General features: G+C 46.7%; 1 protein-coding gene across 3 annotated transcripts in view; it reads right to left on the bottom strand.

Annotated features, from left to right (window-relative positions):
- Window positions 1-19,514, bottom strand: part of UBASH3B (ubiquitin associated and SH3 domain containing B) — a 72,610-nt gene that overhangs the window by 38,027 nt on the left and 15,069 nt on the right. The window contains exon 1 of one of the 3 annotated variants that reach the window (XM_050715094.1): window positions 789-7,984. The exons of the other annotated variants lie outside the window; for them this stretch is intronic. Within the exon in view, the coding sequence (XP_050571051.1) occupies window positions 789-883 (95 nt within the window). The 5' untranslated portion in view covers window positions 884-7,984. Of the gene's footprint in view, window positions 1-788; window positions 7,985-19,514 lie in introns of those variants that run through there. 3 annotated transcript variants of the gene reach the window in all.

Here is a 19,514-nt window from a genome sequence, read left to right on the forward strand (position 1 = left end):
CTATAAAAATGACCAGTATAATTATTTTGCCGTTATAAAATTAGTTACAATGAGAAGTTATAAACTCCCGGCAGGACTATTATACCAGATTATGTATTAAAAATGTCCCTGTCGTGTCCAGATAAATTATCTGGAATTTGTACAGAGGAGTGTCTGAAAGGTTTAACTATTAGCTATGGAAGGGTAAAAAGAAGCCACATTAAAATATATAGGTTTGATGTCTAAAAGGGAACAGGAAATGGAGAATTGTGATAAACTGAGAAACACTGAGATAAAGAAGGAGCTGAGAACGTAATGAGAAAACTTTATCACACACTCAGAATATTTCCCTGCATACTTTTCTGATTTTATACAGCCTGTCGGTCCTCCCCGTACAGTCTTTATTCCTGTACCTGATCATATTCTCACAGAATAAATAAGTGAATTGCAAAAGAAAAATACGAAGACCTTGGTACCTGCATTTAGTAATCATCCCTCCACCAAAGAGTGATTATGCATATATTTAACTTCGAGCATGTACTTAGACACTTCAGGGAGGCACGAGCATATGCCAGCTGCTCTCCTGCAAAGCATGTGCTGGAAGGTCATTGCAAATCAAGGCTCTGGGTCCATTCTTTCTTCCAGCAGAATTTCTAAGGATTTTAGCATTTGCCAAGATAAAAGTAACTTTTTTCAGTTCTCTGAAGCCCTGGGGATTTGATGCTAGCAGGTAACAACTGGTTGTGTATTTCCTGGAGCAGTACCGTACTGAACACCACCACCACCCCCAAAAAAGCAAAAAACCAGACCTGACCAAAGGTCTGCCGCAGCCCGCAGCACAGCACGTCATCCGCACGGCCCCGCTCTGTCCTCGCACCGTGGGGCTCTCCTTGACCCAGTTCATAGCCTTCAATTAAGGGCTCCCAAATCCAGCAGGTATCGTGGTGCACTGGTTACTCTAGCGCTCAGCTCTCATGTTTGCAGAGTAACTGCACCTTTCTGTGCTTCGAGGTGGCTGTTTGACATTGAAAATGCTCTCTGCAGCTGCAGCACTCTCCAGTGCCTGGCACAACGGGGCTCAGAGACCTCAGCAGGGCACAGCAACAGATCGTAAAGCACCAGCTGAGCACGTCCTACCCCCCATCATTTCAGTCCCTTCTGAGCCACCTGAGGCTCAGAGTGGGAATTCGCGGGGGCCAAGCACTGCTGGATGCCTGCCAGCCTCGCAGTGCTCACCTTGAGGGTGCTCAGCTCCTGTTGGTGCACATCGAGAATCACGGTGAAGCGAGTCCCAACACTGTCATCTTAATTCCGTGATCATTTTAATTCTGACACCTAAGGCACTGGGAGCAATGGACTGGGAAAAAATAAGGCAAAATCCTCACTGCTGTTTCTGAGCAAAGCTTGTGCTGTATACCTGTGCACGTGAGGATCAGAGACACAACCCAGCCTGGCCTCTGCCTCCCCTGTCCATATTCTCTGGCAATATGACTGCTGATGTTTTGGGATTGCTCAAGTACCTAAATGCTGGGAGATTCAGCGCTTCCCTTTAGTAAAGAGTTTTGACCATCGAGATTTTCAGATGAGATGGGTTGTCTGAGAACGAAGTGTTTTTTCTCGTCATTTTTCCTTTGCCAGTCACCAAGGACGGCTCGCACCTCGCCTTAGCACTTTACCAGAAGCATCTCCCAAGTGGAGGCAAACCTCATCCGAGTGCCAGGGCTGTGTAGGAGGCCAAGTCTTGGATGCTTGCCTTGAAGACCTTGTTATCCAGATTGATCTTTTCAGGCAGGTATTGTAAAACAGGCAGACACACACACACCCTGGCATCATCTCATTTCCATAGCGTAGCTCTCCCCCGCACTGGAGTACACGAACTGATGTGGGGGTGTATTTCTAAAATTATTCACGATGCAAATCTTCTACAACTGATCCCCAACTTCTCTAGTTTGCATGCCTGTCTGATATCTTGAAAGCATACTCAGAAGTGCTTTTTTTTTTTCATAAATGCAGCAGGAATGGCAGTAGGATTTCGGTCTTTCCTTCCATCAGGCTGACGAGGCAATATGTGCCGTGCTGCACGGCACTGCTCCGCTTCTGCTCCTGCTATCCAGCAGCTGTCCCTAACAGCAGCGCTACCAAATGTGCTGCATCACAGGCAGTGCCTGGGAGGAGCATCCTGCAGTGCTGGCACTGCAAAACGACAGCCTTGCTTGCAAGCCCCCCTCTCTCCACCCTATCAGAGTGGGCTCTTGGGAGATGGAATGAAGAAGAGCTATAAATTAAATGAGTGGCAGGTGCTAAGGGTGGAAAAGGACTGGTTGTAAAGTCCCCTTGGTTTTTAAAGACTACTTTGCTATGCAGGCTTCTGCGATTACGGAAGCTTCCTTCTTGATAAATATTGAAGAGCTGCTTTGTAAAAAGTAGGCAGGAAAGGAAAATACTAGATGCTAGCTAAGAATAATGACTTGCTGTAAATTTCAGAGGCTGATACCCAGCCGTGTATGGTCAATGGTGTGTGTAAGTGCGCCATAAGAGGTGGGAGAGCCCTTCTGGAGTCCTGAATCCCATTCTTCCAAGAGGCAAACTCGTCCCGTGCATTTCACAGAACAGAAACCTGCAGCCCAGCTTTCATCCCCACCCAGCATTGCCTTCTGAATGCAGACACAGTCAGGGAGCCGCTGCCCTAACGTGTGCAGCCCAAGCCAGCCGCAGGCGTGCCATCACCAGCCAGGAGCCAGGCCTGGAGAGCCCGAGGTTAAGGCAAAAAGAGAAAATACAGAATAGATGCAGAACAGACAGCCATAAGAAACCTCAGGAATGCATTAGCTCGATGAGACTAAGGTGAGCTTACTTGTTACTAGACATCAGAGGATCCTTGCAGAAGCAAGCCTGAAGAAATGCTGCGGTCCTAAGAAAAGCGTCAGCCATCAGACAGAGGTGCACAAAATGCAGCTCTGTGAGTTTTGGCATTCCTGGAGCTGGTTGTTCACAGACAGAGCAGGTTCAAAGGCAGCTAAGGCATGCTCTACGCATTTTTCCGCTGAAGATTCATCAGAGTAGGCAGAACCCAAGGACTGTACAGGAGTTCAGATCTGAAAGTGGATAAACTGTACCAACATAAGCACTTTTATATGGCTGCAATTGCAGATATACTGGGAAAGCTTTGTGGAAATGATTATCCTGGGGGAAGCTGAAAGAGCAGAACGTGTATTTTGACAAGACATACGTGTCGGGGGGATCCCATGACTACAGGAACTGAGGCTTAGAGAAAATCACCAAATATTTCAGGATAATGGCCTCCCAGCCACAGGTCTGCAAGATCCCGTGCTCCCAGTGCTGGCAGCTGCTGGTTCGTGTGCGTACAGGCACAGGAGGTAACAACCCCCTGGCCTCAGTCCTTCCCCATTCTCTGAACAGGCCCGCTCCTGCTAACCTCCGCCTCTCTCCACAATCTCACAAAGCACCTGGGGAAGCACAGATAAGGAGGCTCGATGAAATCTGAATTATTGCGTGCTTGCAGGAGTGTTCTCCAGTCCCTTGCGTCCCTTTCACCTGCGGCAATGGATGATTTCATGCTGCAGCTGAAAACAGACATTTCTCAGTGCCCTCCTCTTTGCCCCTTCTGTAGGTTAACTCTTGGTGCTTTATCTCAGCAAAGCACATTGGCAGACGTGCTTCTGCACAGAGTGCAAATAAACTCCGTGCAGTGAGGCTGAAGCGAGTATCGGGGCAAATTCTGCTGGGAGGAGACAGACCTCAATACCTTTTCCTGCTGCTCAACACTTACTCTTTCCCATGTGAAGGTTTGGAGATATCTGTGGGTGCTGAGCCCAGCTCTGCCTGGATTCCTGTGCATGGAAATTATTCCATCCTATAAGGCAGATAAACATTCGGTGTGCTAAACCTGCAGCAAGAGCACCAGGCTTTCAGAAGAGCTCAGCAGTAGCCTGATTTTGCTCCCAGTGGAATTGAATGAGGCTGAATTAGGCTGGAGCTGAGCTTCTCAAAGCCGTACCCTATCTTCTTCTTGCTGTAGTTGTCTAAAAATAAGGAGTCCAATTAAATCAACAGCAGTACAAAGTATGAGGGAATGTATAATTAATTAAAAAAAATCAAAGGCTGTCTTAAAGCATTGATCAGCATTTAGCAGTCCTGCCACTTGCTCTTATTCTTTTCATTCTTCCTTTTTAATCAGTGATTATTGTCGTATCGCTTCCCTTTTACCATCCCACACTCTAGGAGTATTGCAACGTAACTGCCTTCCCTGGGAGCAGTAAACTTCGTCCCAGGAGAACGATAAACTCCCTGAAAAGAGGAAGGGAAAAATCTGTTACCGGCTCACTCTGACCCTGACACCCAACTGGAGCCCTGATACCAGCGAAGATAAATGTTTGTGAGAAAGCCACGGCCTGCATTCACAACACAGCCCTCACACGAAACTAAAGCCCACGAGGCAAGGAATTGCATGTCCAGAGTCATCTGCCCTGCAGCTTTGTGGGGAAAGGAACAAGGGGTGGTGCACGAGCTCAGGCCTATTGCCTTCCCTGCTGCTATTGTTCTGGTTTTAACACTTCCAAAGAATATTTTTGTCCAGTCTAGCAAGAGAGCATAAGATGGCCACCTGTGAACATGGCTTTGTCACTTCCCACGTAAGTGTTTCACACTCGCACTCTTCCAGTGCAGCGAGAAGGGAGCTGGAGAGGAATTGCTCCTCTGTTCCCCTGGCAGCAACCCCAGGAGCTGGGCTGGAGCAGGACCTGCCTTACGTTTCGAGTGCTGGCAGCTGGTGGGAAACAGGGAAACAACGGGGAAGGAGAATGTGTATCATGCGGTTCTGGGTGGTTCTCAGTTGGTTTACGCCTAGATTTCTCCATCTCTCCTATAGATTTCCACTTGAATCTGTTTCTTTGTGGCAGGAAATGTGGATGGTTAAAAGGCTCGTGAGATAGATGCATGAGGATGAGCTTTAGCTTCAAGTAAAGTTTGAGGGGCTTTGCTCCAGCAAACCCACAGCCTTGGCACCAATCGCTCACTCTGTGGGTGGTTTCAGTGAAGTGAATGAATCTTGTAAGGTGGCACCCTTCCTCTTAAACGTCGTAATTCACAGTGTAGGCACCTGCATCTAGCCTTGCCTTTGCGCTCAGCAGAGGCACATGTAGGGGGTGTTTACCTTCGGTGAGGGCAGGCACTTCAAATAGGTCAGGTGAGTAATGCTCCACAAGTACCTGTTTCTCCCCATTACCTGGAAAAAAAATTGAGACTGCTGGTCCAGACACGGGCATCACCACCTGACATCTGAGGTTACATGAAGATGCTCCTCTCCTCTATTTTCCTGTGCCTCTGGTCGGAGCGCTCGGTCCTTTCTCCTGTACACCCAGCCTGTAGGTTCCCCACGGCCCTACAAACCCCTGTACTGCGTGATGTCGGTGTGACGGTATCTGGGGATCTTTCAGCAGCACCGTCACAAAAATAACAGTACAACACTTTCCAGCTAGTACACAGAGAAAGAAAAAAATCAGCTGTGAGAGACAAGCTAGTCATAGTATGGTACCTACGCTAGCAAAAGAGCTGAGGGGGAAGTTCTTCTAACTTAAACCGTGGAAGCGTCTTTTATGTGTGACTCACAGTTTCTTTATCCTCGCCTAAATCCCCTTCTAAGCAGCCTGACAGAAATTATTAGTAAAAGATCACCCATCCCTACATTTCAGTGAAGGTTAGCAGGAAGATAGAGACCTGCCCTAACGTGTGCAGAACAGCTTAAGGAGAACTAAGAGGGCTGGTGCTAGCGCAGTGCCTTGAGAATTCAAAGCCATGGCTACAGGATTTGTATTTCCACAAACGTCTGCCCTGGGCTGTATTGGAGCAGCGTGTCTGTAACAGAAGGTTTCTTTCTTTTCAGTCTGAAAAATAATTTCAGACAGTTCAGATCTGCAGTGTCCTCTCAGATATCCGGGCATGTACGATGGGAGCGTCAGCACTGCAAAGCCAGCTGCCCCGAGAGCAAGGCTCAGTTTTCTGTTTTGTTTAGGGTATTTCTGGATCACCCCCTCAGATAAGTCCTCCAAATAGATCCGGGATTCCAGGATATAGGCCGGCTGCTGCCAAATTTAAACCCCCAAATCTCTACCAGTTATTTTATGTAGGGAAGAGCAATTATTAATCCTCTGCTGCCTTTGCTGACTGGGCACTCCTTCCTGGCTATAGGCTGCTGCTCTGAACGACGCATCTGAAGTTATTTTTGAAATGCATTATTACCCTCCAGTTGCATCTCTCCCTATTTTTGATACATAATTTAGATTTTAGCCTCTTATAAATTATACGCCTAAGGGACTGCTGACGCTTCTGGGAAAAAAAAAAAAAAAAACAACAATAGTAAAACTGCACAAAGTATTCTTTGTGGAGACTATTCTGGCTATAAACACATTTATACTTCTCTTTGAGTTTTCCCTATTTTTGTCTCGGGGGTGTTTGCATGAGTACAGAACCTCTGTTGTTTGGTAATTCAGCAATTCGGGTGAGATCTTGTGAATTCCCGCTGCACATCATCCACGTCCTGAGATCAGGGAGCTTTGTGGTACGGTGGACGGTGGGTGGGGAGGAGGTAGAAGTGGTTTGTTCTCTAATGGAGAAGCTTCGTCATTGCGGAGGAGGAATGCCAAGCAAAATCTGGGGAGAAATATGGCTATTAAAGTTGTGAGGGGGCTTGGGTGGCTGGATCGACTGCTGGGTTTGTCTCACTTCTGCAGGGTGATGGGGGCCGCTTTCACCCTGTGCCCCAAGTGGAGGTAGTGAGGTCTCTGGCTGCCTCTGCTATTCTTTAGGGTCCCACAGATTTCTTCCCAAACCCGCTGAGGCCCACAGAAAAAATTCCCAGAGGCTTCCCAATGCCTTTGGGACCTCTGCACAAATTGGTCTGACTCTCGCAGGATGAGATGACACTGCTCCCTGCTAAACCTGGCTTAAAATGAGTAATTCCAGTTCCAAAGTTAATTACAAACACAGAAAAATAAGCCGTTATGTTGAAAAACAACTAGAAGGACCGAAGACTTAAGGCAGCTCTGAATTGTATGTGGTACCTAATTGTAACTGAGTTCATCTGTGCTGCTCCTAAGGAAAAAACACCCTCTTTGCCTGAAATTATCTATTGAGATAAAACAGAGATACGGTAGGGGGTGGAAAAAAAAGTCTAAAGTGAGATGTTTTTCTTGATATTGGAGGCAACATCAGCAGGTTTTTAAGCGTGTAATTTATAGGGGAAGTGACTCAAATGAAATTATGCACTTTAAAAAATCAGCGAAGTGTTGAGGGCATAATAACCTTTGAAAAAATTTAAAAGCCCTTTCATATTCCTAATACTGGAGTTCCTCACTCCTGTAATTTTATTTCATTTTTTTTTAATGGCACAGCTCCTAATATCAAGTGATTATTTCAGAATCAATGAGTTTCATTAGAATAAACAGCATCAATCAGCTTCCTGGCTGGGGAGAAAAGCTTAAGAAAATAACCAAAGTGTATCCTAAAACCTTAGAGACCATGAAGAAAAAAGTTATTTTCAAGTTAATGTTATGTTTTTTTAATCTGGCTGCCTTTAAGCCAATCTCGTGATCTTCTGTCATTAGTCTCAAGCCCTAAATTCTGCAGTGCTCTGTTGGAGTAGTTGCGAGATGGAGTGCAGAAGGGTCAGAAACTCCAGTTCTTCCATCCCACAAGCTCTGTGGCCGTTCCCCACAGGAACGAGAAGTGTATAGTAATTTATGGTGGGGATGTGGCTAATTATCTGCATCCCTCCATCCTGTACATCCATTAACAGGGAGCCTGGCAAAAGCATTTTTGGATAATCCACCACCATTCAAAGGTCTGCTCTCTGTATTAAAACCTCCAGCATGTTCCTGCTCTCTTCTCCCAAACCAAGGTGGCTTGAGTGAATTCAGACATTATTCATACAGAAAAGGTGAAAGTCTGTACTTGCTGGGAAAACCTTCACGGTGAGCATTCTAATCCACTGCAGATTTTTTTTGTGTTTTATTGATGAATTTGGCACCTGATCTGTGTGATACTTGGGAATGGTTAAATTAGATAAAAGGCCGATGCAGACTATTATTTTTCCCATTCCGTGGTGAGCAGTGAGTACCTAAAACCAGTATAAAAGCAGGCACACAGCGGTTGTTTTCTTCTGCCCGTACCCTTGCACCTTTCTTGAGCCAAAAAGAGCATCTGAATTACTGTGCCAGGTGACTCTGAACCACTTTTTCCCCTTGACACCACCCTGCCCAGTGCCTGTCACCCTTCAGTTACCTGGTGCACAAAAAGCTCCTCCTTGAGATTGCTGGAAACCTTTTGCCTCCTGCGCCAGCCCCTCAGCTGGGGACCCAGGCAGCCCCATACATCGCTCGTGGCCGAAGGGATGTACAAAATTAGAGCTGGCATTGACGGTGTAATGCACTGGGGAGCTGCAGATAAGTGATGGGTGACGTTTAAGACCAGAACACAAAATTCTGGGTAAAAGCCACATCAGTGACAGCCTCACACCTTGTCCATTTCCATAAGGACTGAACATTTACGTAGCCTGAAAATCAACTCTTCCTTTTTTTTTTTTTTTCTTTTTTTTTTTGGTCTGCGAACTACATGTTTGCAAACAAAACATGTTGTCGTTGAAAACTGCTGAAAATATTCTGCTTTCCAATCAGGATTTATTTTTAGGGAGTGGGCTTTCTGATTAACATAGAAAATTCTGAGCTGCTCTTCTGAATAACTTCCTTAAGATTTCAGCTCTTTCCTTGGCTTTATGGAAATTATGGTCTGGTAGGGGGTTTCTGAAGGGTCATCCGAATGCAGGTTAATTATGGTATCCTCCAGACTACCTCTGGTGGACCAAAGGTAACAGCACTGAAAACCTCCTTCTGCCTCTGACCCCGAGATTGCAAACACCCTTCACAAAGGGGATGGGATTTGCTTCAGAAGGAGTCAAACAATAACCTTTCAGTGGATTCCATCACTTCCGTAATAAACAAAACATGATTCCCTTTCAAGCTTATCATGTGCCAAGTTCTGTGGTTACAACACAATAGCTGCATTGTTCCCGCATGCTGCAGGCTAAAATGTATTTTGGTAACTGCTGCTCTTTATAACCCAATTGTCTGATGACAGTTATTGTGGCGAGCCATTAACTCCTTCTGCATGGGAGCACCTCTTGCAGGCAGGGTCTGTAAGCCCCAGGAGCTGCTCTCTCCCCCCCAGCACAACCCAGAACAGAAAGGAACATCAGCTCGGGGCTCTGGGTGTTAGATAACATGTAAATCGTGGTGACTCATAGTGGAAAATCAGAGATGAAAATTACACAAAGGCTTATTTAGCCGCCAGCTTATGATTTTTTTTTCCCGGTACGTGAGCGTGTGAGAGGTACTCACACTCCAGCATAACACTGCTATTTGTCCTTCTGTCCCCTGCCCCCCCAGCTGTCTTGGCAGAGATGAGGTACAGAATAAAAGTGTGCATGCAAATGCATGTTCACCTCACATTCTCCGTTTAGGAATGAATGAACCCTGAAACAGTTTTAATCGCTGATTCATTTGTGGCAAATATGCTAATTCCCAGTTACACTGTCACAAAAAAGCCTGCTGGTTTTTCTTAGAGTGGCTGGGTTATTAATGGGATATTGCCATTTAATGGATTGGAAAACAGGCAGAGGGGGGAAAAGTGACCTGTCTGGGGCCTACCCAAGATCAGAGTCACCTTGTGCCCTCCTCGAACAAGAAGTCAGGGTGATCCTAAGCAGTGACAAGACCGGAGGCAGCCTCAAGGTGATGGCTTCCCACGTTCCCTCATGGAGCTGTACTACAGGCACTACACAAGCCCACAAGGTCTGGTTGGAAAGAAGGCCAGAGCAGGCAGAGTATCTGGCTCTTCATGGCAGGAAACACTGAGAACAGTAGTGGTGGTTTTGTTTTTTTTTTCAGTGTGTGCATGTGGTATTTTTGTAATTCAAGATGAAGTCACAGCCAAACTGAAAACAAACCAAAAAGAAGAGCCAAATACGTTAAGGATCGGAGCCCAGTTCCAGCAGTGACTGAGAGTTTCAGGACAGGAGATATTTCTTTCTCCTGAATCAATAAAGCCTCTGCTAGCATCCTAAACTGTGCTACGGAGACATGCCAGTGAAGAGAGGGAAAATGGCTTTGCAAAAACTACCAAAAAAAAAAGGTTTTCGGTTCTCAGGGACACAGGTTCCTGAATAAAGTGCCAGAAGCTGTGCCTGGATTTCCTGAGAAAGACTGAAGAAGTGCATTATCTTGTCGAAAAGGAGTTTCCATATTACTCACCCTGCCCATCTCCCAGACAGCCCAGAACTGTTCCCAGCAATACACTCTCCTTTGCTTTCTTCAGCTCCATACTCAAAGGCTCAAGGAACGAGGCCAGCCAACCTTCCAATTAGAAATGTTCTTCCTAATATTCTGCTGTAATTTGTCTTTGCTCATTTTCATGCATTAGCCTTTATGAACCGCACGAGGCAACCTTAATTGCATTCCCTTCTGGCTGCTCAGGGGAGGACGTTTTTGCAGGGATTGAAAGCAGGGATGGGAGCCAGGGTCCTCAGAGACAGAGCACAGAGCTTGGCAGCCACATCAAGGGAGCCTGGCCACTATCCTGTAACAGCACCAGGCTCCTGGAGTCCTACATACGGCCACTTTTGCTAGTCATGATGCTCTGGCAAGGGCATGAGATCATATTCGTCACTCAGCCAACCAAGGTTTTATTCCTTCTGTTCATCCATGCTGAATTTCCTAGCTCTCTGCTCTACGTCCTTCAGCAGAACAAAGTCTTCCATGACTTTTTCTTCCTGTGCATGCTGGAGCACCTGAGATGGGATTTTAAAGGGACCTCAATGTGTGAGATTAAATATGGCACGTTACCAGGACTAATCCTGTCCTAGGAAGCTCTGTGGGTAGATGAGGTGGGGTCCTGCGCTCCAATTTGCCTTGCAAAGCCCATCTCTGTATGGGGTGCTGAGCTGGGCACTTCTCCCTGTGCTACAGTCCCCATCTTTCCTTGCATTTTGTCTGTACTCACACGGTGTTACCTCTCCATTGCTTAGGTGGAGCTTTTTGTGGGGGCATCAATATATTTATGAGCAGTGCTTCCTAACTTGTGACCTCGGTAGCAGAAAGGGGCTTTTCGGTTCTACCAGAATATGCATTATTAATGCAAATATCGTAAAAACTAGTTGGAACGAAGCAGAATTTTCTTCCCTTTTTCAGTGGTACATAAAGGTCTGTGAGGATTGATCAAGCAGCTTCATTTAAATCTGCTGAGTGTAAGCTGGATGTCCTTAGAGACTGGCATTTTGAAAACTGCAATAGATTTCTATTGACTTGAGAAATGGTTTTTAAACTGGTGAGCATTTTTTTACGTCCAGTCAACAAAATCTGATTGTGGTCGTGCTGTATGGGGGACTAACAGATTACACCTGCGGGGAGAGACAGAAAATGTATGCTGGGCTCACACTAAGCTTGAGGGAGGCAACTCAGAAGCAAGCACAAATTTAGAGCCGATTACAGGAACGATATATTCAGCTCTCAAAATGTCAGGGTGTGTAACTGTCCGCAGTGCGTGAGGCTGTAGTTTCTTCTCAAAGCAGATCTACGCCAACTGCAATTGCATTTTTTGATCCTGTATGAACCTTTCTGATCAGTTTTTTTCAGGGAATCGTTGCTTTTCATTTTCTAGCACTGCTGTTTGCTTGACCCTCTCTGAAATGAAACCATATTCATACGAAATCCGGGGGCTAAACTTTTTCTGTTGCTGTTGAAATGGCAAAATCGCCTGCTAAGAGTTTTGTCTAACCAACAGCTTTTATCTGAGGAAATAAAAGGTAGAGAAGAGTGGCAAAAGGGCAAACTTGGTTATCGAGGTTTAGGTAATTTGCTCTGCCTCCTGCAGCAGGAAGGTTTGTAGCTGGGTACCGCTGTGTCTGGATGGGTGACAGATGGGGAGGGAAATTGGAATTGAATTTTGGGTTCATTAACGGACATTTACAGGGTTGTAATTCAGGGTTAGGAGCTGTTTTTGAGTTTTGGCTATAGGCAGATGAAGTTTTATGCAAAAAGCCATTAGGACCCCATGGAAACGATGTATTTTAATCCTTAAATAAAAAGTACAGAAGCCAGGAGTCTGCAAAGCCATGCGAAGCATGAGGTGTGTGGCTGCAAACTGACATCTTCAAGGTGCACCGATGGGCCGGAGAAAACTTTCAAATTAGGCAAAAATCTCACAACCCCCCAAAAAGTTTGCTCAAAGCCAGCTCGTTAGTCTGTATCAGCCAGGGGAGTTAAAAAAAATAAAAAATGCTTGTGCAAATGCGGGGAGAAATGTAAAGGCTAAAGGCTGCTCTAACCACCAAGTAGCAACTTCAACTCCCACCCACCTCCCACACACAACTAGAAATAACTTTAAATAATTTATTTGTGTCTGTATTCCAGTTACATATTTAATGACTTAAAGAGACAGTGTCTCACTTAGGAACGTAGTAGAATTTTCCGTAATTTAAAGGTAAATATTACCCCGTGCCCCCTGTTCTCTCAGAATTTCAGAGTGCTTTACAGCTTGCAGCCAATTAAATTCAACAGTGCAGTCTCAGGTAGTCACTGTTAGCAGAGAGAAAACCACGGCACGAACAGGTTTAGTAGCTAAACTTAGAACAAGACAGATCCAGGGAAAGAACAAGGAACAAGCTAATCCTCCTGTCCCGCTCACTGAACATTAGAAGAAAAAAATCTTTCTCGTTTTTCTTCTGCTCCTATCGTTGCCTGAAATTTCTGCATTTTGTCTTTAAAACTTTTTGATGCAAGAATTGTCTTTTTGTAGATAATAATATGTTCGGGGACGTGGAGGGCAAAAATGTAAGCAGGAATGTCAGTGGTAGAACGGTCGGGACATCATTTATGAAGGAAATAAAAAAAAAGAAGCATCTGCAGTAACATTTCATGTTGGAATTATCTAAGCTCATTAGAGATGAAAACATTATCTGAGCTCATTAGGGATGAAAACATCCGACTGAGTCATGTTATGAATTTTAATAACAGTGGTAAATAGTTCGTGTCTCTGGAACTGTCGATCCTTTTTCGTAAAGAACCTCACCTGGACAGTGATCAGCGTGGTCCAGCTCCTTCCAGGAAGTTCTGAATTTCACGTGTTAAGCATGTTAGCAAAGCAGTATGTTTACGGGGATTAATTTGTGTCTTATCATGGTGAGCATAATCCTGAATGACTTTACGGGTTCCCAGTCTTTTTCACCTTGCAAAGGCCTCTCACTGTGCTGAGCTGATGAAACCAAGTTCGGGCTTGCTTGCTTTTTCCCCACACCTCTTTGACTGCTTTAGATTAGAGAAAAGGATCCCAAAGAAACCAAACCCAACAAGTTTGGCTGGTCATTTTCGTCCATTTGGCTTGCTGGGAATAGCACACCCCCAGAAAGGGGAGAAGACTAAAGGGCTGGTGCTTGTACTTCTGGCACCGATTCCCCCACCCCCTGCAAGAGCTCGGTGCCCACACGGTAGGATGCTGCGTCCCAGTGCAGCGAGGCCCCGCAGAGCTGTCACAGCACAGGGGACGTCCCCGTGCAGTGCCACACGTGTGGCCTTCCACCTCCGGCTATGGCTGGAACCTGGCAACCCTCTGAGGAAATACAGGAAAGAATCGCAATCTAAATGTACAGCTGTTTATAAATTCATGCAAGGTTCCTCCAGTCCTATAAAACTCCTTCTCTATCCAGACGCTGTCCCTGCTTGCACCAATCCCTTTTCCTGACGTTACAGAGACCCAAGCGTCCCTTCTGTCTTCTGCCAGCAGTGAATCCATCTGGCTAGTGTAATACTGTCTGCTTCATGCTCCCTTTTTCTACCTCTGTGCTTAGATTAGACCACTACAGAATAGGTGCTGCTCTCGTCTGCAGGCTGGGATAATATTTGGATATATTGTGGGTGTCCCCAGCAGAACATAACTCCCCACCAAGCCTTTGGTGTGGACCCTGTGTGACCTTCAGCGAGCCTTGCCTTGCTGCGTGCTGCCTTGCAGTTGTCTAGGAAATACTGCGAGAACCACTTCCTGGCTGCCGGTGGGGCGAGGTGAGCTGCGCCGCTGGCTCTGCGCTCGTCTGAACCCTGAAAGGCTCCGCGGAGAGCAGGCAGCATGCGGTGCGACCATTTTGTTAGCAGAAGGAAAATCCTGATCAGTAAAGCGCAGTTTCTCCCCGTCTAAATACATGGTACTGAAAAGCCAGTTATAGCCCCGGGGCTGCCAATTACCAATGATAAACACAAAGCCCCAAACAAGCCCAAGAGTTACTCTTGTTCAAGAAGTTGTAGAAATGCTCTTTTAATGGCCCGATACCTACACTTCTTTTTGGTTTTCTGTTCTGCTAACGCTTACCTAGAATGAATCTCTGTTCAGTGGGAAAGAGAAAGCAAAGGAGGTTGTCAAGCCCTGGCAGCCGTCTGAATCTCAGGCATCTTGCTTTAATTTCCCTTCCTTGGTGGCAGATGGTAGCTTTGCAGGGGTGTTAAATCTGCTCATAACTAATAGGGTGTTGTTTCTTCGAGTGCTCCATCTATTTCCACGAGAACAAACCATCGATACTCACTATAACACGGCACTACCCAAAAGACGAGAAAATAGGGTTTGAGTAGGAAAAAAAAAAAATCAAACCACCTACATCTCAAAAACCCTGTTGAACAAACGGCAGTAGCACAGGGTTGTTTACTATACGTTCTCCCTTCTCATATACTGTTAGCTTAAGAGCTGAACCCAGGGTGCCATCCCCCAGAGCTTTCACAGCCAGGCTCCTCAGGCATGCTACAATACACGGAGATGCTCCAACATCCCCGGGCCTGGAGCTGTTTGGTCAAGGGACAAGATGCAATCCCTGCCCTGAGATGTGCACGGTTTAATCAGAGAAGACAGAGAGTGGAGGAAACGTGGTCCTTGGGACCTCCTACCATCGAAGAGGGAGAGGGTCAGACATGTTGCACAGGTCTCAGCCCTCGTTTTACGAAGTTCTTCTTTCCCAAAGCTGCGCAATTGCTGCAGTAGCACTATCGTTTTGGTTATTTCCCCGTCTCCCCCCCACATAACCTTGTGCAGCCCTTGGCTGTGTGTTGGAGTGGGCAGCTGCCCGCCAAGCCCCAGGCAGGTAAATCAGTCAGGGCTCCAGTTGCTGCGGGGAATGAAAGCAGAGCTTGAAGAGGAGCTTGCAGCTCTCCTAGGGTCAGGTATCAGCTGGGGGCTCGGGGACGTCAAATCCTGTGCCCGGGGAGCAGCTGGTACCCAGGACATCCCCCTCGGCACACATAGGTGGCCCCCACACCCCGCCGTGCAGCCATACAACGTGCTCCGAGGTTGCTCCATAGAAGACTCGGTGTCTAAGCTATAGGTGGAGGGACTTTATAGGGCAAATATAGAGGTTTGTCCCCTCTCAGCACAAAAATCCAAGGCGTGCAGGATGTGTGATTGCGGCAGGGGGAGGTGGTGGTTATAAAACTCTCCGATACTTGGTCATTCACGTGACTTTCGGCTTAGCTCCAAAACCGAAAAGTGACCTGTTTGTGCGAAGCTTTTCCCATGCCATCAGCAGCTGAACCTCCCGTCAACTACAACCGCTGCACCGGCGAGGAGGAGAACTGCCAGAGATCACAGCGAAGGAGCTTTCAAACACTGCTGAGCTTTGAAGTGGCCCACGTTCAGATCTTCTTCTGCCTTCCCAGGACCACAGGGAAAAGTTTCCGTTTTAATCCCAGCATCTGGTGTCCATTTGGTTGCAGAATAAAGGTTCATTCATACAGTGCACGCAGATTTTGGTCTTCATGGTCAAAGAGCTTCCGCCCAAACTCCTCTGGGAAGAGTCCTTACCCCGGCAGCCCTGCGACTGTCCCTGACCCTTTTGGTCCTTCCTGAATGTTTTGCCCAGGATCTCCTTTTCCTTGCAAACAATACCCAAGGAAAGCCCTCTGGCAGTTAAAGCGAGGTTCTGAAGAAAAGTGCAGCTGATATGAAGTCACTGGAGGTCACAGCGTGATTTTAGGGCCATTGCCACGCTCACCTGGGCACCCGGCCGAGGGTCTGCAGCTGCTCGGGGGAGAGCCACAGCTTTTGCAGCAAGCCCTGCTATATTGCACCTGGGACGAACGAATGGACAAAAGAGCCACCAAATAGAAATAAGGAGCTTTCCCACCCATGGAGCAGATACAATGGCACCTTCTTCTGCTACCGAAAGATGGCCCAGCTGTTTATTAGACTTGGTCACTTCTAAGACGTAGAGGCCACGACCTCTGTATTCAGGTCTAAGGAAATTAATGGCAGTGATCCCAGTGACTTCACAATTTGGCTCTCGTTCAAAATGTAGGTTATGTTGACTGCAGGACAAATTCTGAGGTCCTTCCAGTTGTGCGAATGTAAGCTCGCAGGGGGGTACTTTCTGCTGGATAAACTGCACAAAGAAAAAGGGGCAGATTTTGCTTCCACCTATTCCTTTGTGGTTTCTCTCCAAGTTCAATTAACTCATATTCAATAAGCTCAACTGCAAATCAAAGGAATTAGGCACCAAGATTTGCTTGTTTCACACTCTTACATGATTTTGTAAACTGGTTTATAATTCTGTTCATCCCAGAGCTGCTCAGAGAAAAAACACACGAGTAATTTGCCTGATAACGGCTTGCTCCTATTCTTCCTGGCAAATTTCTGGGTTTCCAACCTGTGCTGAGCTCTGAATAATCTACCATTAAAGTATTAAATAGCCATCACTGCAGGCCGGGGAGTAGGGGAACCCCAAGCAGCAGGCCAGAAACAAGATTGTAATGCTGAAACTTTATGCTTTTTTTTTTTTTTTAATCTAGAAGGGAGGAGGGGGATTTCCCACTTCTACTGGATGCTTTTTGGCTTCCCAGTAAGAGAGAATGCAGCTCAGTAATAGCCCCCAACCTCTATTTGTCTGAACTCTTGCAGTAACTTCCATCCTCAGGTTCTCTCCATTTCCTTCAAAAATCAATAAGATCAGAGTCGTCTATGCCGTATTAGCTATGATTTGATTACAGGCTATAAGTGTGCTCCCATTGATTTTAATGTGGCTTCACAGTGCTGTCTTTGAAACCTCTCCATAACACGCTGGTGGCCTTAGTGCAGCACTTGATGGAGTTACGGCAAGCACAAGAGCTATGGAATTATTAACACCCGCTGAAGGCCAGGATTGAAATGTATCTGACCCAATGCCCACTCCTTCTGTGCTGTCAAAACCTACACTAAGACTAAGAGCTGAAGTTTTGCCAAACACATTTAAAAGAGCTAAGGGTTTGCTTTGTCTACGCTTTTTTCCCCAATCTATCAATGCTACCAGCCCTAGTGGCTGATGAATGAAAGGCTTGGGTATCTTTCGGGGAGAGCAGATGTGCAAAACTAGATGTGCTCAACTGAGCTGCCCAAAACTGAACCTTAGGAACCTTGGGCACCCTCTGGAGTAGATTTAGGTGGTTATTCAGGGAACCCAGACCTGAGCTTAGGAGAGTCAAGGTCTTCTGTGCTTAAAAAAATCAAACAAACTCAAGTACTTTCAGGATAATGCATTACTTAGTGCTGGAAGTCACTCAGTGTTGTGGAGGCTAAAGTATAAATGCTTTAAGAAAATGAAATATAAATTAGGACTGGCTTAGTGGCGGCCTTGAAGCATTTGGGGCCAAATGCAAAGTTTGGCTCATTAAATCTCCAAGTGACTGATTGGCATAGGCTAGGAGAAGAAGAGGAAGAACGCCTTAGTGGCACATTAAGCTAGATGAACCTTTCATCTAATGGGCTGTGCGAGCCTTATACTTTTATTTATGTGCGCACATTAAAGGAAGGGCGGACCGTTATTCCTTACGGCATGGAGGAATGACTTCTGGCACCTCTTGTATCGTGGCAGGCCAGGACCGATCGCTGAGCTCCGCGCGATAACGGCGGTAGGGCAGCGGGGGACTGGGGCCGCTCATTTATCACCGCGCAAAGTGATCAGCATTGAGCCCATTCATTTCCTGAACCCACTGGCTCACATCCTGTATATGTTCAGCCATGCAGTGGTGTGCATCTTGTAGATGAAACCACAGAAACAGGCCTCGCAAGACAATGCATAGGCAGCGCTTTCCCCAAAGCACTGTTCTTCTCCACGGGGGTCTGCGGGGGTTTGCTGGGTGTCCTCTTTAAGCAGCCCCACACACCGCTTGGCAGTACCCCGCTGTTACCCCCGCCACAATCTGCAATGCATCGGCGAGGCGGTAATGTAAGATGTTGCATAAACGTAGGATTTACTAATCGGGCATCACGTTCCCATGCTTGTGGTCAGGAAGACATACCTAGCCAGAAGCATGCTGTAGGACAGGTCTGTGTGGGTCATCCCAGCCCTTGCTTGTGGCCTGACTCGCCTGTTGGCACCGCAGGACCTCTGCAGTAGCTCGCTGCCTGCTTGGGGTGGGTAGTGAACCCGCCCCCATTTGAGTGGTGTTTGCCAAGTCAGGCCCCGGGTTCTCTTCCGAACCAGCGAGCTCTCCTGGCTTCTGCTGCTGCTTCTGATGCTTTGGTTTGCGTTATAAAGAAAAAAGAGAAAAAGAGAGAACCACACACTGGCCACAAATTGCTGCCTCATGTCAACTGTACGTATCCTGTATAGTTCATTGTATACATTGTAGGAGTGCGTGCTTCTGTACGTGCGTATAAATGTGTGCATATGCCTGTCCATACATATATAGCAGAGGACTGTGTACATAGGAGTATTTCTTGCTGTGTATTTTTACAGCTACCAGTCCTAAGTAATCTGGGGGATCTTCAGCATTGTAGATTAATTGCACTTGAATAGTTATGCAGTTGGCTTGACATGCTTTGGGTGAATGAGATAGTTGCAGGAATGGAAGAAGCCCTTTCCTTCTCTTCCCAGCTTCAGAAATACCCCTGGCACAGGGAACAGACTGCCACGGCGCTGTGTCACGACAAAGTCCCCACGGCAGAAGGGGAGGCCGAGCAGTACCAGTACCGGTGTTTGGCTGGAGGACGGGGCCTCCGTTATTTCCTACTGCGTGCTCCTGGTATGGCTTGTAAAGGTTATAGAAACAGGGGCAAAAGAAGGGGTTGCCTTGGCCTTGGCGAGAAACCCAAAGAATATGACTTCCAACCCAAACCATTCTATGATTCTGTGACTTATAAAAAGTGATAGCAGTTTTAAAACTTGCAGGGTTTGGGGGAGGGAAATTATTTTTTCTCACCTTCGAACGCGTGATACATAGGAGAGGAGAGGAAGACGCAAAAAATCCCATATTTCAACATTTCCTTTCACCTAAGGTGGTACAGGGAAATCACCTGTCGCCAGAGCCTGTTTCTGTAAGTGGAGCCAGAGCCAGAAATGGCTGCTGGTGGCAGATTTACAGCTCCAGATTTCTGCCCTCTGCTTCCTGCCCGGAGCACGTGTGCGCAGGGCGGCTCGCTCGGTCCCACACGCTTTGGGAGCAGGAAGGGATGCAAGGGAG

The sequence above is a fragment of the Cygnus atratus genome, chromosome 22 (genome assembly GCF_013377495.2).
Source record: "Cygnus atratus isolate AKBS03 ecotype Queensland, Australia chromosome 22, CAtr_DNAZoo_HiC_assembly, whole genome shotgun sequence".
Classification (NCBI taxonomy): domain Eukaryota; kingdom Metazoa; phylum Chordata; class Aves; order Anseriformes; family Anatidae; genus Cygnus; species Cygnus atratus.